This window comes from Sitophilus oryzae, unplaced genomic scaffold (genome assembly GCF_002938485.1).
Source record: "Sitophilus oryzae breed Bouriz unplaced genomic scaffold, Soryzae_2.0 scaffold_179_pilon_pilon, whole genome shotgun sequence".
Taxonomy (NCBI): domain Eukaryota; kingdom Metazoa; phylum Arthropoda; class Insecta; order Coleoptera; family Curculionidae; genus Sitophilus; species Sitophilus oryzae.
This window is the reverse complement of record NW_022146501.1, coordinates 5,181,089-5,207,525: the sequence shown is the minus strand read 5'-3', so window position 1 is coordinate 5,207,525 and position 26,437 is coordinate 5,181,089. Positions and strand designations below refer to the sequence as shown.

The 26,437-nt window shown below is 32.2% G+C and overlaps 1 protein-coding gene and 1 long non-coding RNA gene across 3 annotated transcripts; both read right to left on the bottom strand.

Moving 5' to 3' along the window:
- Window positions 1-3,207: 3,207 nt before the first annotated feature.
- LOC115882820 (heat shock 70 kDa protein-like) lies at window positions 3,208-24,666 on the bottom strand. 2 transcript variants are annotated; one of them, XM_030901067.1, is made up of 4 exons: window positions 24,412-24,666; window positions 12,078-12,288; window positions 3,724-4,929; window positions 3,208-3,672 (listed from the first exon to the last, which is right to left on the bottom strand). In XM_030901067.1, exons 1-4 carry the CDS (start codon window positions 24,412-24,414, stop codon window positions 3,287-3,289), a joined length of 1,806 nt encoding a protein of 601 aa, XP_030756927.1. In that variant the 5' UTR covers window positions 24,415-24,666; the 3' UTR covers window positions 3,208-3,286. The 2 variants fall into 2 exon arrangements, with proteins under 2 accessions (XP_030756927.1, XP_030756926.1); XM_030901066.1 differs by having other exon boundaries at window positions 3,208-4,929.
- Window positions 11,002-11,808, bottom strand: LOC115882821. The gene is made up of 3 exons (XR_004050271.1): window positions 11,595-11,808; window positions 11,346-11,538; window positions 11,002-11,292 (listed from the first exon to the last, which is right to left on the bottom strand). It is a non-coding gene; the product is annotated as an uncharacterized LOC115882821 (long non-coding RNA).
- Window positions 24,667-26,437: the final 1,771 nt, after the last annotated feature.

Sequence of the window (26,437 nt, the reverse complement as noted above, 5' to 3'; positions counted from 1 at the left end):
TAATACCTTCATAATATCACAACATATGTAGTAAGATCCAGTGGTTTTTAAAATTTAAGAGAAAAATATTTTTTTTTTAAATTTTCACAGCAAAATATCTGTTATTTTGGACTTTGGACTATGTTTCTTTTATCGATATCTACCAGCCCTGAAGGTATGTATTTATTTAAGACCCACACTGTATATAGAACGTTCAACTTATTTATTTCGTTAAATAAATAAAATCATATACAATCATATACAAGTTTGATTGTATATCAAATATATATATATTGTTTTTACATATATATTTTTATTTGTTACTGACTAAAGCAGCCTACACACATCCAACTTGGTTTACCCGGGTTGACCCAACAATGGTCAATATTTCAGTATTTTTTAAGTATTATTATAAGTATTTAAGTATTTTAAGTTAAAATCTCCTTTTTGCTGCCAAGGTTAATGTGGACGGGGCCTAGTTTGTTTAAGCGGAATTCGAACCGCGGTCCTCGGCCATATCATTGTCAGTGGGCTACGAGTTGGCGAGTATCAAAATCAACTCTGCTCACGATCTATCCGATGTCATCCGACCTCAAACTGGCGAGAATAAGCAGTGCATATCAATAGATTTTAGTCTCTTGCCGTGAAACAACAGCACGACAGAGTTTCCAAACGGTCACTCGTCCATCCATTCGCATCGCCTAACGTCGCTTAACTTCAAAAAGTTTAAAATGAAAACTGTATAAACCACTAGATTCTACGTCAAAAGTTCTATAAAAGGGCGATTTTACAAAACTCTCCTGAAATAAAAACTATATTAGGTATTTACTTTAGATGGCCTGTACTTATTTTGCTATAAATATGGTAATCGTAAATCATACAGGACGTTCAAAATTCTACGCCAAACTTTCTAAAATATAAAATAATTTTTCTTAACCCTGGTGTTCCATTTAAAAAAACGAGTAACGAGTGAACAGTTCTTGTATTTTTAATATTTTTTTTAAAGAAAAGCTGGATAATATAATATATATTTTATTTATAAAATGACCCCTGTATAATAATTTCGTTTTAGGCAAGCATATATTGATTAATTTTAAAGTGGCTATATCTGGAGACTAATAGTTCGTAGAATTAATTTAGCAGAAAAGTTTATAGTAATCTTATATTTTTTTTAGTAGGGGAACTCAAGATAAACCTGAAAAATACTTAAAATTGAGTGTTTTTTTCTACCGAAGTAATTCTTTTTTTCAATTTGTTTAAAAGTCGCATCGGTTAGTTATTCAGAAAGATTTGAATTTTAAATAAATAGCAATATAACAAAATCATATTATTCTCCAAAAAAACAGTATCAAGGGGAACATGAAATAAAATGTTCAGAATTATAGACCGAGAAAAACTATAGAATCCTTCTTTGAGAACAATACTATGTTGGTTTGCTTACTAAGAAATTCTGTATAGAAGTTATTTGCCGTTTCAGTTTCCAAAATTTCAGCTTGGAGGTTTGGTTTGTTAATAAAATTTTATTAAATAAATTTATAACCTATATTTAGGTTTTTCAAATACTGTAATACAAACTACAAACTTGTAAAGCTAAATAACAAACAGAAATAAAAGAAGTAGTAAAAAATAAGAACTTAAATTTTATATACAGGGTCGGCAATAGTGCGTGCGTTAAGTGGAAATCTAAAGTATATACGAGGATGTATGTATTTCAGGTGGCTCAAAAAAGTAAGTTGATCGGGATGATTTTTTTTAAAGGGAACACCCTGTATATTATTGCATTTTTGGCTTCTTTTCAGATCACTTTACATAATCCTAACATATGAGTAAATAGATTTTGATAATTTCAGAGATATTAATAAATAAAAAATATATTTTTTTCAACCTTCCTTCAAAAGTTTTTACAAATACAAGAACTACCCTGAAATCAAAACTATATTAGGTATTTACTTTAGATAGTCTATACTTGCTTTTGCTATAAATATCATAATCTTAAACTATACAGGGCATTCAAAATTCTACGCCAAACTTTCTAAAATATAAAATAATTTTTCTTAATTTTTTTAAATAGAACACCCTGTATATTATTTTTTTATTTGATGGAGAGTTAAAAAATAAACATTTTTTGTATTTAAAGTATTTCAAAATCTTTAATGGTTTCGCAGATACACGCAGTATTATTTCATATGGCTCTTTCAACGAAAAAATTCAAGAGAAAAATCATTGGGTGGCTTTTGAAAATGCCATATGAAATATAAAACCGCGAATATCTGCGCAACCGTTAAAAATTTTGAAATACTCTAAATAAAAAAAAATGTTCATTTTTTAATACTCCATCTACTGAAAAAATAATATACAGAGTGTTCCATTAAAAAAAAACAAAGAAAAATGATTTTTTATATTTTAGAAAGTTTGGCGCAGAATTTTGAAGATCCTGTATGATTTACGATTACCATATTTATAGTAAAGTAAGTACCAGACCATCTAAAATAAATACCTAATCTAGTTTTTATTTGAGGACAGTTCTTGTATTTTTAATAATTATTTTAAGAAAGGCTGAAAAATAAATATTTTTTATTTATCCATTAATATCTTTGAAACTATCAAAACATATTTACTCATATCTTAGGATTATGTAAAGTGATATGAAAAAAACGCAATAATATACAGGGTGTTTAATTTTTCAAAAATCATCCCGATCCCCTCACTCTTTTTTGAGCCATCCTATAGAAGTTAAAATATTTTCCTGAAATACATCCTAGTACATTCTTTAGATTTGCACTTTAAATTTCCAAGTTTTTTTATTCTAGGAAGCTACAGATGCCCGACGATTATTGGCGTAACAACAGGGGTGCCCCCCCCCCAGGTGCTGCTGGGCACCCCCCGGAGAAATCCTGAATTATGACCCTTGGCTACGTATTAATTTTTATTTGCTTGTGATGCAGTAAAAGTGACGTTTTCTAGTTTTGTTTAATTAATATTATTTCGTTGTGTTCAAAAAATTAGTTAATTTTTATTTTTTTTTTAGAAAATTTGTAGGTATTTAAGTAATCTAGGAGAACACGGTTTGATAACCAAGTCTATGAAATTTATTGATAGAGAAATTCATGTAAACGTTTTATTCAAAAAGTGTGCTTTTTAAATTTATTTTTCATTTTTAAAAATACAAAAGCCCTAGGAACCCCTTGTGCTCAACTTCAGCCCCCCCAGGCCCGCCCCAGGGTAAATTGCTAGTTACGCTAATGCGCACTATTGCCGGACCCTGTATAAACAAAAATAGTTTTTTTAATAACCAAAGATGTGCAACTTAAGAAAAGTTTGGCCATTTTATATGAATCGCCTGGTTAACTATCCCTTCCGTGGTCATTCGAAAACTTTTATAAGCTTGTATTAACTTATCGATTTCTGTATGAACGGAATTATTTAAACTGATCTTTAGTTCTCCACATTTCTTCTCAACATAACTTCGATCTGTTTCCGAAGATATTTGCTTTATGTCATAAAGTATATTATCATAAACACGCCAAACTCTTCCATAAGTGCCTTTATATTTTTCGAATAAAATATCGTCATCGCGATTTTTTTCGGCATCTTCAATGATATCGGAAATTTTCTTTTGACACAAGCGATAGTTTTCCAATGTAACTGTTAATTTCTTCTTTTGATTAGTACTCGTCTCGCGTTTTTCCACTTCTAAAATTCCATCGTTATTAAGAAAAAAAATTATTTCAAATTCTACGTCACCAGCTTTTCCTTTGGGCAAATTGTCTATAGTGATTTCACCTAAAAGGGTATTAAAAGCACAGTTTTTTCTTTCTCCTTCAAAAATTACGGATTGGATACTTTTTTGGTCATTTCCCAATGTGCATATTCTTAAACATCCCTTTGCCGGTAATGGGGTATTTTTCTCAATTGCGACGCACATCAGACCCCATGAAACTTTAATCCCTAAAGATAAAGGCGTTACCTCAGCAACGATATATTTTTCCAATTCTTTAAAATTATGCTTCAAGACTGAAGCTTGTATCGCAGCTCCCAATGCGACAGCTTCGTCCGGATTCGCGTCAGTTTTTGGATCTTTATCGCCAAAAAAAATCCGGAGGTCTTCGCGAATCTTCGGCATTCTCGTCATTCCTCCGACAAGAATAACCTCGTTTATATCACCCTTTGACAGTCCTACTCCAGCGAGACATTTCTGTACAAGATTTAAAGCTCTAGCAGTTAACGCATTTGTTAACTGGTCATATTCATTCCTGGTTAAAGATATATGAAAGTCATCATTCACATTTCTAATGCAATCTAAAATTAGAGAATGCTCATTTTGTGTTGATAGTTTTTCTTTGAGTACAACACATTTTTCCTTTAAGCTCCTTGTAAGCCTTGGAGTGACATACCTTTGACCAAATAGTTCAGTTATTTTTGTTATAAAATAATCTAATAATACGTTATCGTAGTCTCTGCCGCCTAAAAAAGTGTCTCCTTCTACACTCAACACCTCGAATTTTTCTTTGCTGGCTTTTATGATGGATACGTCCGAGGTTCCACCTCCCATATCAAACACCAAAAGCGTACCTTCGATATCGTGCTTCTCTTTCATGTAGTAGACGGCCCCTGCTACAGGTTCGCTGATCAGCTTCAGTACTTTCAGTCCAGCCAGTTCTGCTGCCGCTTTGGTTGCTGCTCGTTGCGCATTGCTGAAGTGAGCTGGGACGGATATAACGGCTTCAGTAACTTCAGCTCCAAGGTACTCGCTAGCTGATTCGCGGAGGTACTTGAGTATTTCAGAACTAACTTGTTCCGGTGATTTGTGTACCGTCAAAGCATCATGTTTTAGTCTGTATTCTGCTTTATCGTCTTCACCCCGGACAATATTGAACTTGTATTCGCTTCGGTTTTTCAATTTTTGGACGTAAACATCATCAAATTTTCGACCAATAACCCGCTTGGCATCTGAAAATATATAAAAAAAAATGTTACTAATAGTGGTCAGTGGCGCATCTAGAGATTGAGTCTAGGATTGATAGTGGCAATATTTAAATAAAGTACTAAATTTAACCCTTTATAGGTTGATGGTCGCTAAATAAGCCACTTTAATTTAACCAATTAATCAGTCGCGTAGAAGTGTATTATCGCCGAGTTTGTTTGCTATGCTTATTTCTATGCGCGCTTTGGCCATTTAATCAACCATATCTACAGGGTGGTCCGAATTATATTCCGGAAACTTCGGCAGCATATTCTGCAGATAAAAATAATTAAAAAAGTTCGTATAAATGTATGTCCTAAAATGCTTAGTTTCGGAAATATAGGGTGTAGAAGTTTCATGTTTATTTCGATTTTTTCCAAATCTATACTAATATATAAAATCCTTAAGTGACTGACATACTGATTAATCACGATCCTGCTCAAACCACTCAACGTAAGAAGCTCATTTTTGGTATACAGGTTGATTCTAGGGTGTAGAGGTTCGATAAGAAGGGATTTTTCGAAATTCCAGTTCCAAGAGGGTGAAACCACCCCTCAAATATTACAATATTTTTTATTTAAAAAACGGTCAAGTTTCCGAAAAAACGCTTAAACATGTATATTTTATTTTGTTTTTTTACATATTTTAAGATTTTTTAAAAATGTATACAGGGTGTTTCGAAAAATCTGGTCATTGATTAGTCACGATCCTGCTTAAAGCGCTTGACGTAAAAAGCTGATTTTTGGAAAACAGATTGACTTTAGGGTGTAGAGGTTCGATAAGAAAGGATTTTTCGAAACTCGAATTCTAAGGGGGTGAAACTATCCTTCAAATATTAAAATATTTTTTATTTAAAAACCGGTGAGTTTTTCGGAAAAACTCTTAAACACGCATATTTTATTTTGTTGTTTTACATATTTTAAGATTTTTTATAAATTTATACAGGGTGTTTCATAAAATATTACAATTGAGTAATCACGATTCTGCTTAAACTGCTTGACATTTAAAGCTGATTTTTGGCAAACGGATTGACTGTAGGGTGTAGAGGTTCGATAAGGAGGGGTTTCTCGAATCTCAAATTCCAAGAGGGTGAAAACGCCCATCAAATATTCCAATATTTGTTATTTAAAAAACGGTTAGTCTTTCGGGAAAACGCTTGGACAAGCATGATTTATTTGTTTTTTACATATTTTGAATTTTTTTAAAAAATCATACAGCGTGTTCCAAAAAGTTGGGTAATTTCTTAACCACGATTCTGCTTAAACTGCTTGACGTAAAAAGATTATTTTTGGCAAACGGATTTTTCGAAAGTCAAATTCCAACGAGATGAAACTACCCCTTAAATATTACCAAGTTATATAATAATATCGCCATATTGTTTTTTCTCATGCTGACATAAATGTGAGAAAATTTTATCCAGTTTGTATGTTAATGGAAATTCTTGCTTTGCTTTATCATCACCATTACAAATGATTAATTCGGCGCGAACGAAGTCGCGGGTACAAGCTAGTACAAATATAAAACAGGAAAATAAGGAATAAATAATCACTAAAGAATATAAAAACATGTAATGCCCATATACGGGCTGCAGCAGAATATGTGACATTAGACGTTTTTTTGATGGCGACAAATGAGTCATCAGCTGGTCATCAGCGACAATTTTAGCGATTTTTAATAGTTTGTGTATAGTGAACTTTGTATTAATTTTATTACAATCGCGATTATTTGTTCAGCTTTCAAGTGTAAAAGCCTCAGCGATAGAAAAAGAGCCAGGAGTTACGTTTCATAGGTAAATAAACAGTCCTCTTCACCTTTTTAGCGTTTTCTTAGTTTCCTTATTGAATTCAATAATCATTTTTCTGATATTATATGTACTTGATGTGCGCTATACGTCGATACTAACCTTTTGTTAACATTGTACCTTTTGTTAACATTTTAATATGTTTTTTTCGTAATTAATTAGTATGATACCACCGTATACACCATAGGCGTAGTCAAAACAACTATCAAAAAATATAAATATCTCTTCAACAGCTAAGTTAAGAAAAATATGTGCCACAGCACTGTTTGGTGCCATGGTAACAATTTGCTCTCGGGTGTTATTTATCCTTGAATTCTTTAGTCATTGGTAATAAGTGTTGAACTAACCTCACTTTTATTTTTATGGAGTTAATAAATAGTACTTTTTTTCTAGATGGCGCAAAATATGGCAAATTATATGGAATGGAAAATGGTGTATGTTCAAAAACAAATGAAAAAGATGTAGTTCCCCATAAATGTTTGCATGTCACCAAGATAGAAAACAGACTTATCCCCAACCTGCAAGTCAAAGTATTATTCAAGATGCAAGGCATCGTAGAGGCTATATCAAAAGACTAAGTCTAAGAATCCATATTGAAAGAGTTATAAGACGTTTAAGAGAGTTTGAAGTGTTAAAACATTACGCTTAGATATAGAAAAAAAAATTGGCGCCGGGAGGCACGTATAGCCGCCCATACTAAAATATGTTAATAAAAAAGTTGGTAGTCAGTTCTTTTAGTTTCATAGGAATTTTTCCAATTCTTTTTTTATCTCAAAAACTGCGACTTTGACTGATTTTAATGTTATTACAAATTTTGTTGCAAATATAATTCCTAATTAAATTGAAAACCGCGTTTCGCTAGCTACTGTAATTTTGGAGTTACGATTTTTTTAAATTTTTAACCCCCTCCCATACCCCCTTACCAACCCCCCACCCCCCCAAAAAATAATGGCCAGATTCTCGGGTGCCACAGTATTTTTGTGCCAAATTTGGTTAAAATCGGTTTAGCGGTTTTTGAGTTATCGTGTTACAGACGGACAGACAGACAGACGGACAAACAGACAGACAGACACCATGAAAATATTTTGTATTTAGGTCATTTATGACCCAAATAACTCATTTTGAGTGAAATTAAAAAACTTTTTTTTGCCGATCTTAATAGCCTACCATACCTATTGGTATGGTCGGATAATAATAAATCCCACAACACGCCACACGCCACTGCTAAGATATTGGGTGGTATTAATAAAAATCAATAGATACTTAATACTTACGGTTTCATAAGTTAATACTGAAAAGTGTAACGTTTTTAGTTCGTTACATGTCTTTTTTTATATATAGTATATGATGTCTGGCCTATCATCACCGGATTCCCTCTCGTTCAGGCCGGATAGTTTATTTGACGCGTAATTTTTACGTTCTCTAGTCGCCAACCCTGTTATCGTTCGACACAACCCTGTTACTATTCCGTGGAGGCGCGCGCTGTCAACATCGCTTCTGTCAGCTCTCCGTGCTTAACCTCACTTTGTTTTGACGCTCTGTTGTATCCCAGCTTTTAGAAATAGTGATTATTTAAATCTTGCTGTATAATCTGAATCAGCTGCTATTTCGAGGCTACAGGTAAAGATGAGTTATTACCTTTTATAGATTCGATATTATTATTGAATATTTTTAGGGTAGAGTTACGGATGTCCCAACTTGTATTTGTGTTTTGCTGGCACGTTGGCGTCCCCTTTCTTTTGTCCTCCAGAATGTCACATGGAAGAAAGGACATGTTTATTATTTATTGAGCCCTCGGAAGTATTTCGAGGTAGGTTTATTTTGTTTATTAGACCTTGTTTGGTTTTAAACAAGAGTTTCATATTTTTAGGATCCAAGGTACGGACTGCGTCCAAGATACGGACTGTGTCCAAGGTACGGACTATTTCCAAGATACGGACTGTGTCCAAGGTACGGACTGTGTCCAAGGTACGGACTGTGTCCAAGGTACGGACTGTGTCCAAGGTACGGACTATTTCCAAGTTACGGACTGTGTCCAAGATGTCCTGTGGACGAGTGTCCCCACTAAGAACGATTTTTTCTTACATCTAAGTGCCACAGCGTGGATGTAGCTTGAGTCCCATGCTGCTTCACTCCCATTTCTAAGCCTAGTCAGTAGCTACGGCTGTAAGGATTCATGGTGTCAGGTTGAGGACGCCCCTTTTGTTGTTTTGACCAACAGGATCGCCGACAGACAGTACAGAGATGCGAGACCACCTCACGCTGCTACTGTTTGAAGCAAGATTACATAAAGAACAGCTAAGTGTAGATTTACGTTCTAGTTTTTATGTTTTAGATTTTCTATATGTTCAGTCTTAAACAGTAACGTACATTTTAAATAATATCGTACAGACTATATTTAGTGGTTAGATTATTAAGAACATTTATGTCGATTCAGTAGTTACAATGTGATTTAGATTTTAGGTTTCATTATATTACGCCTTGTAATAGTATTACTTTCTATAGATATTATTATTGCGCTATATTAACAAATGAATAACGAGACATAGATTCTAGAATCTACAGGTTGCAACACATCAGATTTAACACCGCATAAAATTTAACAATTTAAATAAAGTAATGCTACTTTTCTTATATTTTCTATAACGTTACACGCATTGTATTTTTTCATAGAACATATTTAATATTATTTACATACATAGTTTTACTCAACAAATAACCACTATAATAATTATTAAAATTGTACAATGCTATTTACCATCAGAATTCATCATGAATAAATATAGTCATTAGTTTTAAGTATTATACAACTGTGTTTTGTTTCTCTGTACATGTCTGGCGCCCAATATCTATTTTTTTGTTTATTGTTCTTAATTAGTTTTCTTTCCAGTGAAATACCTTATCCACGACTGCTCTCCGATGAAAAGCTGCCGTTCGCAGTGGTAGTGGTTTTAAAAAACGCTACAAAAGTATATTAATAAAGTTTAAGTACAAACTGATACTTAAAGTATGTACTGATAGAGTATAAGTTTGTACTTATGCTAACCAGTTGCTACTTAAGTCTATATTAATAAACGATAGGTTATACTTATTAAATTAAGTATGTTCTTATACATTTTTAAGTCTGTTTCTTAGTATGCTGATAGTGCTTGCTGAAGGTGTATTCCTATTTGTTTATAAAATGTTTGTCGTGCAAGGAGCTGCAAAAGTTTATAAAAACAGAAGAGAAGATCCTCGTGATCAAGATTAGTACATTAGTACACTGGCAAATATTCATTAGTACACTGGCAAATATTAAAATATATATGTCATTTATTTAACTTTTTGTTATATCTGGCTTTAGGCTTCCAGATTGGTGTAGCAGAAGATATTGGTGTAAGTCAACCAACGGTATCAAATGTGGTACATCTTGTGAGCCAAAAAATTATTGAAAAATCTCATATTTGGATAAAGTTTCCTCATGTATGGTTGTACTTTTTTGTTATCTATTTAATGAATTACCTTTGAAATCGTAGGACTATGAAGCGATACAACAGGAAAAAGATAAATGGCGAGCAAAATTTCGCTTTCCAACTGCTATAGGTGCAATTGATTGTACGTTGATACGAATTAAAAAAGTTGGCGAAAATCATCATGGTAACGAATACATTTGTCGCAAACAATTTCCTGCAATAAATGTACAAGCAACATGCAACGCTGATGAGTTATTTACAAGTGTTATTGCAGAATGGCCTGGTTCTGTTCATGATAGCAGGATTTGGAGGAACAGTCACATTTGTGATGTATTCAGAACATTTGACAATGCAGTATTGTTAGGAGATCAGGGATATGATATTGAAAAATGTTTAATGATCCCATTTAGAGAACCAAGAACTGCAGAAGAAGTGGCATATAACAACCTTTTGAAAAATGAACGTGTAATTATCGAAAGATGCTTCGGACAGTTAAAGCAACGATTCCCTTTATTACAAAATACAATTAGACTGCCATTAAGAAAAGTGCCATCCATTATGATAGCATGTTGTGTTCTTCATAATATTGGAAAGTATTTAAAAGATGAAGAAGTGTTTGAAATTGAAGAAGGCTTACCTTTAGACGATGACAACATCGAAGATGAGGCACCTGTTGGACGACTTGAACTTCGAAGGGAAGGTCAAGTCATACGCAACCGTTTAGCCACAATTATTTACGCCAATTAAAATAACTAACATAATTTTTATTAAATTGAAAATACATATATCTAATTATTACAACATAGTATACGTTTTCTCTCCTTCTCTTAGAACATGATCTTTATTTAATTCTTTCTCCAGTTTTGCCTTTTTGAGATTTAGAACATGCAGTTGCTTCAAAAGCACCAATCTTTGTAGTTCCGTGGTGCTTAACGTACGTGTTTCCTCCGTTTCGTATTGTTCTACAATTTTTTGTCGCTTTGGACGTGCAGGTAACGGTGGTGGCAGTGTTGAAGTTGAAGCGACTGACGGACCTGCCACTTCATCGGATTGTTTTTCTTTTTGTTCATCAGAAGGGATTCCGACTGCAACATGTCCTGAAACGAAATATTACACTACTTTGTATGTAATAAAAATATAATTATTTTACCAGGTATTTTGAAAAGAACAGGATTGCACTCCTCTTGATCCCCCTGTAGTGCCGTGTACATGAGTTGTTCTGCTGCACTTAGCTTTTTCTTTTTATTGCCAGTTATGTTGGCATCAGTTTTTTTTTACTACCGCCTTCAGGTTATTAATTTTTTTTAATAATTTTTTGGAGTTTGTTGGTTTTCCAAAATTATCTACAAAGCTTTCATAGTTAGATTACAACATTTTATAATAAGACATGATAACTTACTCTCATAATGTTGTTTAAGCGTGTCTAAGACGTCGTTTTTTTTTATTTATTGCCGGAGTTTTCCCTTTATTTAAAATAATAGGGTTATCCCTCGCATATTTGGCCACAAATGTTACATCCGACTCTTTACTTTTTGAAACACTCTCATTGCAATGCACTCACTTTCGGACGAAACGAACGACACGATGGTCGTCGATAAATAAATGTAGAAAAGTAAATATTTTGAGGTTTGTATACATCTCAAGTGTAAACTGGTTTAAAAAAGTGTTGACGTGCGTTTCTTGTATGTTTTTCTTTTAATCAAATTTCGAGTAAATAAGAAAATACTTAAGAATAATCAGTAAATACTTCTTAGTATCAGCGTCTATTTTTTAATATACATTTCAGTATTTACTTAATGCTGATGATGATACTTATAAGTAAGTACTTATAAGTAAATACTTATTTTTATTAATACCACCCATTGTGTATATTACTACATACCGTATATAAAATTATTAATATATTCTATTCCCAGGTGGTCAGCTGTAGTTCCAACTGACACTTCCAGATTCTTTGGATGGTAAAATACATGCGACGAGACTAGTTTATGTCCTTCCTTGGTCGGTATAACTTCGACTTTTCCATTTTGATACACAGCAGCTGATGAGAATGATGTGCCCAAATCGATCCCTATGACCGGTGCTTCAGTAGCCTATTAAAGTTACATATTAATGTATAAAAGTAAATAAGTATTAAAAAAAAATAAAATAAAAAATATTAAGTATTATAAAAATAATAAAGACAAAATCAAAATTAAAATAAAAAAAAAATTAATAAAAAATAAAAAAAAAATAATTAATAATTAAAATTGTATAATATTATATAGGTATCAATATGATGTACCTTATTAAAATTACATATACAATACTCCGATTTAATTTTTTTGTTATTGCATATCCCAAGTAGCAAAATTACGTTGTTCAACGTAATCACAACGTCGCCAGGAGCAACCCAACGTTGCCGGACAACGTCGAAGCGACGTCTAAGCGACTGATATTTGCACCAAAATGGTGGATGTTTTTAGGGTCGCTGCAACGTCTCCAACGTTGGCGACGTTGTTTGAGGCGACGTAGTACGTCGTGTGCTAAAAGTTGTTTTTCATGCCGATTCGCGATATTTTGGGGTTAGAGTTAAAAATATTCGTCGTCAAATATTACTATATTCAACCATGGGGAAACCAAAATGAATAATGTATGAATTAGAAATGGAATATATTATGCTCCATTAAGAAATAACTAGGTGAATTTAAGTTCGACAAATCTGCAAAGTTTTTAGATGTCGGCAATTGAAATTCATCAACGAAGATTAGTTTACTGTTGAAAGTGACCATGATACTTCGAAATATGGCAAAACCCCTTATTTATTTCCTAGTTTTAATTTTAAAATTATAGTTTACGTGGTTAACCTAACTTTTTTTTTGTTTAAGTTTGAGACAAATATACGAAATCTATCAGGAAAATTAGCTTACAACCCTAACAGATACAGTTTTTTAACGAAATTCGCAGTATTTTGTGGTTTCTGATATTTTATTCGATTCGTCCACAACGCACGAAAAGATAAATCGTATTAAAATGGCGGAGTTGCCTAAGGCAACCTTTAAAATACCAATATAGTGCATAAGGTGCGGTAACCGACTTTGGCTCAGTGCCTTCTATTAAAAGATCAGCCTACGGGCGAGATTTATGACGTCACGCTAGTTAGATATAACGGATTAATAAATATGTTGTAGAATACATGGAAAACATAATTATTCCTCAGATTTTTGGTTTGTATTTTAAAAATGATATAGTTTAAATGAAATATACATAATATACAGTTAATAACTACAACATATATACCTATTTATAGTAATAAATACTTTGGCAAATAAACTATGAACCATACAAATGCAGCAAATGTTTTACAATGTACAAATAATGTATAGGTACATAAGATAATGGGTAAAATGTAAATATATTTTAAATTTTGGGGTTTGAAAATCGATCTAATTTAACAAAAACATTTAATATCTACTAATAGTGATGTATTATTATTTGCATTCACAAAATTTATATGTATATTTTGCAAGTATCAATGTTCGAAAAATTATATTTACAAATAATACAATATTATCTAAAAAGGCGTCAGCGATGGCTATGAAATGAAGATCGCTGGCATTTTATATGTTAAATTATTCTAAAATTTTTGATTTTCTTGGGATTTTTAGGTTCGGGAAAAACGCTGATTAAGTTTTCATTTGGGTTTTCATTATTTTTATTTGGTTTAAAAAAAACGTTTCGGCTAACTATAGCCTTCACAGTGTTGTGTCGTATGAGAAAAATAGTGTCGAATATAATCCAAAAAATTACATATACAATATAATTCACACCTCATAATGTTTACTGCAATTAATAAACTAATATAAACTTATCAAAAGATGACCACATATTTTTTAAAATTATTATTCTTAACACTAAAATTATCTACATTGACTATGGAGTACGCAGTAAACATTATGTGCGTGGTGTGAATATTTTATATGCAATTTTTTGGATTATATTCGACACTATTTTTTTCATATGACACAACACTGATGGAGGCTATAATGTTAGCCGAACCGTTTTTTAAACCAAATAAAATACTGAAAAACCAAATGAAAAAATCAATCAGCGTTTTCCCGAACCTAAATTCCAAGAAAATCAAAAAATTTAGAATATTTAGAATCAAGGTTCAAGAATATCAAATTTTCCAAGATTGTAAAATTCTAGTTAATTATTTTATGTGTACAGTTATTTAGTGAATGTCATCGATGTTCATTTCCAAGCCAACTAGACGCCGATTTTTTTCGATGATACGGTATAATTCTTACGTAAAATGTAAATAACATTAGACCAATTAAAACAAAGAAATATGAATTTCTTAGTATTTTTAGTAACACATTTATTCTTAAAACTTAATTTTGTATTATGCAAATATACCAATTTTATTGTTATTTTATTCATATTGTATTCAGCCATCACTTAAATATTTGATATTAATTTGGTATTATAAATAATCAATACTATTCATTAAAAATTACTGAACAAATATATGTTATGCTTAACATACATTATATATTATCAAACAAAAACACATTCTTCTTTTAAACTGTATCAGTCTTGTGTTTACAAAAATCTTTTTTAAAATTTGAACTCAAAATAATAATCTTTTTCATGATATCTAATACACATATTCTTTATTTTTCCCTAGATCATAATACCTACTTACGTGTTTGAATCTATCGAAGCTGAACCAGCAACACTTGGAGTGGAGATTCCACAATATGAATAAAATAAACATAATTGTCCAGTTTTCATTAATACCATCATGGGAGAATATTATTTTTAATTTATTAAAGATATTTTCAATAAAATTCTCTTGATTTATAACTCGTACCCACTTTTCTTGCTCTTCCGGACACTTTAGGCTGCCTAGTATAATAACTATCCTTAGTAACTATCCTTTCCACCAGGAACACAACAAAGATGAGGCATAGCACCAAAAACACACTCCACTTAAGCTTTATTGATGAATTGTTAGAGTCTTAAAAACACACACAAAAATCACGATAAGTAAAAAATGTATGGGCACTTTTAGGTTAAATCACTTACACAACGTGTAATTTTTAAAATTTCTATTTTTTTTATGCGAAACCGAGAGTGACCATATATCTGGTAGTAGTTTATGTCACTTCAACACCAAAATAATTAGTTTTTTGCACTACAATAATAAATAATACCAAAAATCAAAGAGTTAAAACCAAAAATCAACCGACAAAATATGAAACGGAATCTAACCCAATATCTAAGTATGTACAGCTGATGAAGTAAACAAAAGTCCGCCCGTAGGCTGATCTTTTAATAGAAGGCACTGTTTGGCTCACCCAGAGAATAGGTACATTAAAGAAATGCTAACTTCGTGTTAAAAAATGGAAACAGACGCCACCTGGTGTCGCCTGGCAGTACTAGCTAAATTGAGGGGAATTGGAGGGGCGGGGCTTAAAAGAGGGGAAATTTAAAAATAAAATATTTTTATAAGTATCACTGACTTACTGTTTACAGTTAATAAACATATTTTTTATTACTTTAATATAATTTAATGTATTAAAAAATATGTCTATTAACTTTACACAGCAAATCAATGATATTATTAAAGACTTATTATTTTCAGAGAAAATTCATAGTAAATAAATTACACATTAGTAAACAATATCATATACTTTTTAGAGCTGCGATTTATATTACAATAATATTGAAATATATATATTTTTTTAACAATGAAAAAGAATATCCCGGAACCTGAAAAAGAAAGATGATCAATAATGACTTAAATTAGTTCAAAATACATTTTGCAAATAACTAGTGAATTGGAAAGATAAACATACTATTAAAAAGACATTTTAGTAGTATGTTATCATCTATTTACTGATAATACATTACATAAGCATATAATAGGTAAATAACATGCATAAGGCACTATGATACAACTACCTGTATCATGATAACACACTAATATGACAAAAAATATATGCTAATTTAAATTCCTTTAATGATCTAATGAAACACTATCTAGCCTCAATGCATGCCATTCCAAAGGCAAAAAAAAACTGTTACACCAAATAAATATAAGCTGAATAAAACATAAACCAAGCCAACGTGCATAAACAACCAAAAAATGCATCAAAAAATACTTTTATCAGATCATACCCTTGGATATATTATGTATTTTATATATCGCACATCCCGTTCAAAAGTTTACTAACTCAAAATAGAGAATATAGAGAACATTGTTAAGAGAAGTAAAAGAAAATTTAAGTTAAGGCAATATGCTCCTTTTTGGATATTAATGGCCAAATAATATAATGTTGATTTAATAAAATTTTACTGGCATCCTTCTGAGGTATAAATCAGATTAAAAGGACATTGTTTTTGTAATAATTGTTTGTTTTGTAAACATTTTTTGAAGACAATACAGTTTTGAACGGGCTGTGCGATATAAACAAGGATCTTACTATTATTTGAGGTTAGAAAGTATTTAAATAACATAAAACATAATCAAAATCATTTGTCATCATAAATTATAGAGGTACTTACGTGTTTTGATATTATTATCAGGAAATAATACGTTTAGTTAAACAGGTACGCTGCCAGGCAAGTTCTATCGGCGGGTCTTTGCAAAAGTTGAAATCTAAAAATACAAAACTACGTTTACATCTTAGTTGTATTTACGAATAAAGTATTTGTGTGTAATTTCTGACTTACCAGTTAATTGAATAATCGCATTAAATACATCCAAATGGTAATTTAATATTGTAAAAAGCAAAATTGTTTTAAATCACTTGCCAGGACAGCCCGGCCAGCTTCTTTGTTGACAAAATGGCCGCGGTATCATGATTTAAGCAATGTGAGTGACAAAGAAAGCCAATGCCTGGCAGATGTTGCTTTCTTTGTCGTTGGTCCTGGCACGTTTAAATCTGACTGTTGCCTGTTTTCCCATACAAGTGACACCCCCGTGGGCTCACCTATGCCAACCTTTGGTTCAGAAATTGACACCTGCTTTGACGAAATAGGACCTCTGAACCCTACCGACATCTAGGAGGTAAATAACAAAATTCCTTCTTACAGTGCTCTTTTTTACCAAAGAAAAATAAAATAAAGAAGAAAGCTGGGTCATCCTTTGGTAGTGGTGGTCACATACTCGTTAATAAGATCGCTGACATTAGATCAGTATTTCTATTTATTTATTGTTAAAAAAGCCGTACAGGAAGTATTGTTGCACAAGATGATAATCCTTTTAAAAGCTAGTTTACAGCTGAATGGGATATATTATTTTGTACACTCCGCTGACTTAAAAATGTTTTTATCTTTTGGTCGAAAGGACGTCAGGATGTGTAATATTTTAGGGAATTTGCTTTAAAATATTATCGAAATAAAATACTAAACTTTTCAAAACCTCGTTTAATACTATAATAATAACTACTATTGCGAGAGATATATACATGTCACAAAAAACATGGAATGCTCCCGCCCATAAACAAATATAGATACAATATTGTCAGGCTTACTTTAATTTATATACATATTACATCACAGGATGAATTTCAGTTAACTGCTCTTCTGGAGGATCATTATTCTCACAGTACTCCTCTGTTGTATGGGCTTCAGGTGTACTGTTATTTATTTCTATAGTATCCATTGATGATAAGCTACCACTTGTAGCACATTGCGAGGATGGGGATGACGCACCTAAACTCGTTATTTCCACTTCATTTTTCGGACACTGACTTGCTCGCTGACTTTCTTCTAAATGCTTTTTCCTTTTTCTATAAAAAGTTGTAGAGCATTTATATACTTTTTTCCTATACATCTTCTTTTCGCTTTACACAGTAAGTACCACAGAAAAAAATACCTAACCAATTGCTCTGTGACAGTACAGTACAGATTTTTTTGGGGTTAGGTGTAGATAGTTCCGCTTCCACAACAAAAATCGGCATCGTCGCCGTAATCCAACGTAGTAATTAGTTATAATTTTGAAGTTGCTTGGGGTCGTTAAATAAAACGTTGTATTACGTTGTAGTTAGTATGTACTTTCACTCGTAATTTAAAAGTACGTTGCACAACGTTGTACCACGTTTGTTATTCTGTAGTACAATAAACATACCTTCTGGCGACGTAATGACAATGCTTTAAAACCCCACTTCTAACAACGTTGTGCCCTACAACGTTTACCAACGTTGTTAAAGGTCAAAATATACAACTGTTTAAGAGCAACGTCGTAGCGACGTTTTGGCTACGTAATTTGAAGTTTGTGTATGTATAGGGCAGAGAAAAGTACCAATTTCAACGTTGCGCATAGTCAGAACTAGTCGGAAGTCGGAATTTTGTTACTTGGGTAACTAAAAAACGAACTGGCTAAATTACCGCCAGTTATCTCTGCTGTAAAAAATGTCAAGTTGCCGCATTTATTTATTTATTTCCTGACATTGTCATTCCTTTTGACACTTTAGTTTTGTATTACGAATTTTTGGTTTAAATAAATAGTGTTGTGATACTTTAAGCTTAAAAATGTTTACTAGTAGACCTTACAGTCGAACATTGTTCTTTTTAGAACCACCTTTAGTGCGAAATGTACAAGATAGCTTAATAGCCGTAAAAATCTCATCGCAACTTTATTAGAATATTTTGAACTGGAAACCGGTAGTAATGGCCCTTTATGTCCCTTAAGTGCTGTTAAGAAGGCAAGTTTTGTTGATGTAAAAACTGTTTATATATTTATAATTAATTTATTTTTGTTTCCTAAAATATTTTGATTAAAAGAAAATATGTAAAAGTGGGCAACGCTGTGCCGGTTAACCAAATCAATCACGTGACTAAAAGTTTATTTGATATGAACCATATGTATAATGGCTGTGTCAATTTATAACAAAACGTACTGTGCCATTTGAAATAGCTGTAAAATATCGTGCCTAATTTTGACTGAAAAATATATACAGGGTGGCCCATCGAAAACGTTCCGCAAGGCATAACGGCCAGAGTATTCCTTTTTTCAAAAAATCCAAAAACACGTCAATTTTGTTTGTGAGGGTGACAACTTTTGCCCCAAAAATGATTGCAAAATCTTCAACCCTCTAAGCGGGGGTGTCATTCCCCAATTTTTTTCAAATGGATAGGGGGGTCAAGTGGCATCGCAATGAAAAGAGCTTTCTATTCTCTATATTTCCGCGCTTCGTTTTTGAAAATCGGTTGAGTCATTGAGAAAATATGAAGGATTGAAATTTAAAAAGTTTATTTAAACATTTATCAGAGTAAATGATAAGGATAAATTCCTTCGACCAATTTGTTGTTTTTTCTTATTATTTCTAGATGGTTACGCATTTTTTTTTACTTGCCGCAAGGTTGAACGATCAGGTGCGGTAGTTGCTAGATAGCTGTTCTGTGACTTGTACGTTGAAGTTCTTCTCCATATCGTTAAACTGACCCACAATAGAATTTCCAAAAATGCCAGCCCACACGTTCAATTTCTGAGGGTTTTGTGTGTGCACCTCGTGAAAAACCCTGGGGTTGTCCTTGGCCCAGTACCGACAGTTGTGCCGATTAACTACACCGTTCAAAAAGAAAGTACACTCATCCGAAAAACACACATTAAATAGGAAATTATTATCATTCGCCACTCGTTCATTCATAGTTTCACAAAATTGCAAGCGACAGTCAAAATCGTCTTCGTTGAGTTCTTGTACCAACTGAATTTTGTAAGGGTGGAACTTGTGTTTTTTTCCTTTGGACACTTGTACGATTCACGCCGGTCTCATTGGCTAATTGTACTCAGCGTACTATCCACGGCAACTTGGCCCAATATGAATACCTCCATAGCTTCATTTACTACAGGAATTTCCCTCTGCCTCTTTTTATTCATAACGGAACCAGTTTCGCAAAATTTTGCTACTAACTAGCGACCAATTTTGCCATAAAGGTGTTTGTCAGGATGGCCCTCATTAAATATCTGCGCAACCCGATACATTCATTATTTTTAAAATAAAGTTCGATTATTTCCACTTTTTATGCAAGTGAGTACACCATAATTGCTAAAAAGTTTAACGATATTGACAAGAACTTCAACGCACAAATCACAGAACAGCTATCTAGCAACTACCGCATCTGATCGTTCAACCTTGTGGCAAGTGAAAAAATGTGTAAACATCTAGAAATAACAAGAAAAAACAGCAAAATGGTCCAAAGAATTTATCCTTATCATTTACTCTGATAAATGTTTAAATAAACTTTTCAAATTTCAATCCTTCATATTTTCTCAATGACTCGACCGATTTTCAAAAACGAAATGGGAAAATATAGAGAATAGAAAGTTCTTTTCATTGCGGTACCACTTGACCCCCTTCCCATTTGAAAAAAATTGGGGGATGACACCCCCGCTTAGAGGGTTGAAGATTTTGCAATCAATTTTGGGGCAAAAGTTGCCCCCCTCACAAACAAAATTGACGTGTTTTTGAATTTTCTGAAAAAAAAAAATTACCCTGGCCGTTATGCCTTACGGAACGTTTTCGATGGGCCACCATGTATTTAATCACCATGTGTTTCTATGATAATATTTTTGGTAATTATTGGGAAACTGGAAATCGTCCGATTTCCACCAAAATTGGTCTACACCCTATTTTGAAGTCGCAGATTACAAATCTGAACTTTTTTCTTGACGGTCTCTTACCGTTTTTCAGAAAAACGGAAAATAATTTCAACATTGAATTTTTCTTTATTTCGGCCCTATATAGTAATAATTTCACTACATTTTCATTATATTATAGTTTATCTAAAAGCCACAGTTGATTGAGGATAGAAAAATGTCCAAAATTTTACTGAAAAACACCTTTCTTAAGAAAATAACAAAGAAAATTGAGACCAGATGGAAGTTTGACATTTCATATATCCTTCTTTCTCTCTCCTACGTAATGAGAGAGACAAATATATTCTAGACCTAATCTAGAAATTTGAAAATTTACAACGTTGCCATACCTTCTACTTTTTCGGGTGATTACCGTATGATCGAATAAAAACGGCGTCAGGGATGGCTATGGAATGACGATCGATGACATTTCCCATATAATTTTACATATACGATGATCTTCATTTCATAGCCATCGCTGACGCCGTTTTTATTCGATCATACCGGTACCTATATCCATAAAGTTACGCGGAAGAGTTTTGATTGTATTGGTTTCAACTTCTATGCGGAGGGTGTGTTAATCTTTTGTTGTTATATTATATGAAAAAAAAAATTAACCCCCTCCGCAAAGGAGTTATATAAAGACTATTTATAACCACAAAGTTGCACGAAAGAGTTTTGATTGCATTGGTTTCAACTTCTTTGCGGAGGGGGTTAATCTTTTTTTGGTATAATATAACAACAAAAGATTAACACCCTCCACATGGAAGTTGTAACCAATGCAATCAAAACTCTTTCGTGCAACTTCGTGGTTATGAATAGTCAGATCTCGTTGGTAAAATAGCAGTTAAGGGAAGGAGCCGTTCTTTTGGCGAACGCCTTTCGTGATCCCAGAATGAGCGAAAAAACACGCTAAATGTAGGTTTAGCATTGGCAACGTTGCTTTAAATGCCAGAAACACATAACCCAACATTTTCAGATTGTTTACAAATTTATTTTAGCAAAATTTCCTCTATTATGCATAGAATTGGTTAAAAAAGTAACAGAAAATAGCAAAAACATCATTGTTTATTGAATACCTAACAAAATACGTGCTAGAAAACCTTAAAAATATGAGAAATTAAGAAAAATTCGATGTTGAAATATTTTTTCGTTTTTCTGAATCGTAATCTACGACCTAAAAATAGGGTGTATACCAATTTTTTGGTGAAAATCGGACGATTTCCAGTTTTCCCAATAATTACCATATTTTTAAAATGCACGTTATTAACACACGCAGATACAATATTATAAAAAAAATCAGAAATAAAAATAAAAAATAAGCGATAGGAACACTGGTAATGAGCTCTCTGAATCACCCTGTATATGGATATTTGCCATGTCGATTTTTACTAGTATCGATGCTTTGGAAAAATGGCCATCCCTAGTTGTAACTCCGAGCCCAAATTCCCAAATACCAATAATTTTTTATAGGAAATTCGTCATACAACGATACAACCCCAATAAAAAAGACTATTAGGTAATGGTGTGGATCCGGTGGCTGACCTTGAAACGAGTTTTTGCTGTATATAGCCACAGATACTACGCATGCGCACATCTTTGATGTTGCCAATTTGCAAGTTATTTTGGAATTATTTTCAGTAGAAAACAAATATGTGCCTTTCAGTGTTTTTTTGTCATATATACCTTATAATCGAAAAAACGGCGTCCAGTTAGCTGGGAAATGACGATTGAGGACATTTCCCATATAAAATGACAGCGATCTTCATTTCATAGTCATCGCTGACGCTATTTTTTTCAGTCATAGTACGCGGTATATTATTTATATTATTATTTTAATATTTCGCACAACACGTGAACGTTTATTATGTATTTTCATAGTCAATAAAATTAAATAGAAATAAAACTCTAGATTTCTATAATTAATCTAATTGCTCTAGATTATTATGCTACGTTTAAAAAGGGCTTTATTAAAAATTCGAGAAATTAAAAGAGGGATGTGTCCAGGTTTTTTTAAATGCTGTAGCTCAATTTCATGTTCATAATAGTTTTTTTTAACATTCCATCAAAACTACGGAGGCCTTAAAAGGCCTTTTAGCCTCCGTAATTAAAATTGTAGAATCAGCTTCAGCAACATTAACAATTACCTTGTTTAATTCTGCTTATGTATATTATGCACTAATTTTTCTGCTACCTTAAGATTTCTCTATTCTTACACCTAATTTATGTGATTTTCTTAGCATGTATGATTTACAGACCATATTTTTCCTAATGGAAGGATGGAATAGGATATGCAAAATTAAGATATTTTAACATTTATTTTCCAGACAAAGCATAATATAGTATTCAGATTAAGACATAACAAATATTATAAGAAAGATCTTAATATAGATCACAAACTAACTGTCTTAATTTGGTCTTGTATAAACACAGGTATAAAACTAATAAAATCAAAACTAAACCTTCACCATATTGTCAAGATTTGGCATTATAGGAAACAAGAAATTACAGTAAATTAAGAAAAGAATATCAAAGTAGACGATATTAAATACTGTAATGTATTCTACGAAACAAAAACCATCTCCCTTCTAAAGAGAAAAAGATAAAACTTAAAGCTTATTTTAGTCTTATCAACACACTCTTCGATAAAATATATGTCTAAAATTGCTATTAATCCACTAACTTGATATTTTTAAGAAATTCTGATACAAACATTATAATCAAAGTACCGTATGATCGAAAAAAAACGGCGTCCAGTTGGCTTGGAAATGACGATCGATGACATTTCCCATATAATTTTACATATAAAATGACAGCGATTTTCATTTCATAGCCATCGTTGACGCCGTTTTTATTCGATCATACGGTATATTATATTAGTAACATTATAGGTAAAATGTTACCTCTATCGTGTATTGTTCTATAAGACTCGTCATGGTAGTACTTCAATACATCAATACATATAATCAAAACTATTGTTGCCTGTAAATAACTAGAAATTAAATAACTTGAAAGAAATAAAATAATTCTAGTAAGTTTAAAACCATTAAGATAAAATCCGTAAATGATAATTTTTAATTCTGATGTAAATATATAAATAAATGTTATTATTACAATTTTATATATTCATAATACCTTCATTTCACAATTTTCATTATCTTTCTTACCTTAGTTTTGGATATCCAGATAAATCTGAAATTATAAAATTAATTATAGAATTTGTATTATTATTGATTAACACTCAAAAAAAATTTTCAACTGCAAATAATTCCAAAATAAACTGCAATTTGGCAACATCGACGATGTGCGCTTGCGTAGTATCGATGATCAAATGCAGCAAATATGGGCCTCAAGGTCAGCCACCGGATCCACACCTTTACCGACTATTAAAGATAAAATAATGTGTGCCCCTTAATATTATGTTTTTCTGTAGTATTATAATATTCCTAATCTAAGTCTATAGTCAAAAATATGAGTTACAAAAAGCTTAATAAAAATGTTGCTGTTTCTGTCTTTTTCTTTAATTACATTGGTACCTATATATTATATCAACAAATTTAATAGCAATATAATAAAAAAAACTTACCATATTTTTTTATAGCACTCCAATGTACTAATTGCTAATCAAATTCAATCACTAATCTAAATCTAACCTAACCAACAGGATAAACTGGTTATTTCTAAAAGTATCGTTCTAATCAAACCGACTGGAGCAAAAAAAGAATAAAAGGTATCGATAGATTTTGTTTTCGAATATTCACAAAACTACGGAAAGATTAAAAACAGCCGACAACAAATTCAGAAGAGTTGGAAATTGCAGTTAGGGCGCGTCGTGGCGGGATCCCCGAGAAAAATGCTGACAGAGTTGCCAGTTGCCAGTTGCACAGAATGCGCGTTGCCAGACTGAGGGTGCAGCCACACTATCCTAAAAACGGCGTATCGGCGTAACGGCGTAACGACCTTGAATCGATTTCCAGTAATTCTATTGGCTGAAATTTTTGACAGATAAAATTTCTGACAGATGAATGTTTCAGCCAATAGAATTACTGGAAATCTATTCAAGGTCATTACGCCGTTACGCCGATACGCCGGTTTTAGGATAGTGTGGCTGCACCCTAACTAGTGTCGTTAGCTGTCAGATAGAGAATTATCGTTGCAACCGTTAAAAAGTATCGTACATTATCGTACAATCGACCTTGAAAAATTAAATAAAAAAAAATGTCAAGTTGCCGCATTTATTTATTTATTTCCTGACTTGTCATTCGTTTTGACACTTTAGTTTTGTATTACGAGTTTCTGGTTTAAATAAATTGTATTATGACACTCCGATACTTTAAGCTTGAAAATGTTTACTAGCAGACTTTGCAGTCGAACATTGTTCTTTTCACGTTTAGTGCGAAATGTACAGGGTGGGTCAAATTCGACGCTTTTAAATGGAAACAACCTTTTCCTTAGACAAGGAAAGAGAGGGGACAGGTAACACGGCAGCTGAAAGTGAGGCAAGTTGTCACCACGCGAAATTCTCCAATGGCGTAGCATCAGATATTAGCTTGTACCTAGACGGTACAAAATATTTATTAAAACGTAAACTAATATATCTTTCATTTTTTAGTAATGCATATACAATTTTGTATTTTATAGTCACACCTTTATAATATTAGAATATCTAAGTCGATAATGCAAAATGTATTTAACAGTCATAGTGGACTGATTATCAAGACAATTATTTATTTATTAACGTGTGTATAATGTATAATTAAATAAAAAATAATGTAATACCATATGTTTTAAACGTGTATATACATATATACTGTATGATCGAAAAAACGGCGTCTTGTTTGTTTGGAAATGACAATTTCACAAATGAATATTAAAAATTACATTATTCATTGAATCCGTAAGCAAGTGTGAAAGGAATTGACTAGATTCATTATTATACCGTATAATCGAAAAAAAACGACGTCCAGTTGGCTTGTAAATTACGATCGATGATATTCCCCATATAATTCTACATATAAAATGACATAAAAACTATACAAAACGACATCGAAAAAAGACGGCGTCAGCGATGGCTATGAAATGAAGATCGCTGTCATTTTATATGTAAATTATATGGGGAATGTCGTCGATCGTCATTTACAAGCCAAATGGACGTCGTTTTTTTTTCGATCATACGGTATAATATAATGAATCTAGCCAATCCCCTTCACACTTGCGTACGGATTCAATGAATAATGTAATTTTTAATATTTGTTACCTTCAATCATAAGAATATTCTAATTTTCCACAAAAAAAATAAACAATTCTAGAAGCTCTGTGTTATTTTATTTATTTTTAAATTTTTATTAATTACTTACTGAAACTGTTATTATACACCTAAATTAGCAAATTTTTTGAAAGAATATTTAAAAAAAATAGGAACAAGTATCCCACCACAAGTTTGTCCACCCCTAGCAAATCTTGGCAGGTAAATTTAAGTTTTATATAACAACTATACATATAGATTTTTTATCACTAGAATTTTTCATTTTTTTTATAGTTTACAATTATTTTACTATTTGATAACAACACTTTATACATTTTTTTACATATAAAATATGTAAAAAAATGTT

Coding starts and splice junctions, on each gene's coding strand:
- LOC115882820 (XM_030901066.1), bottom strand. Junction 4,930..12,077: donor TATTAATAATTTTATATACG/GTATGTAGTAAT, acceptor ATATATTTTCAG/ATGCCAAGCGGGTTATTGGT.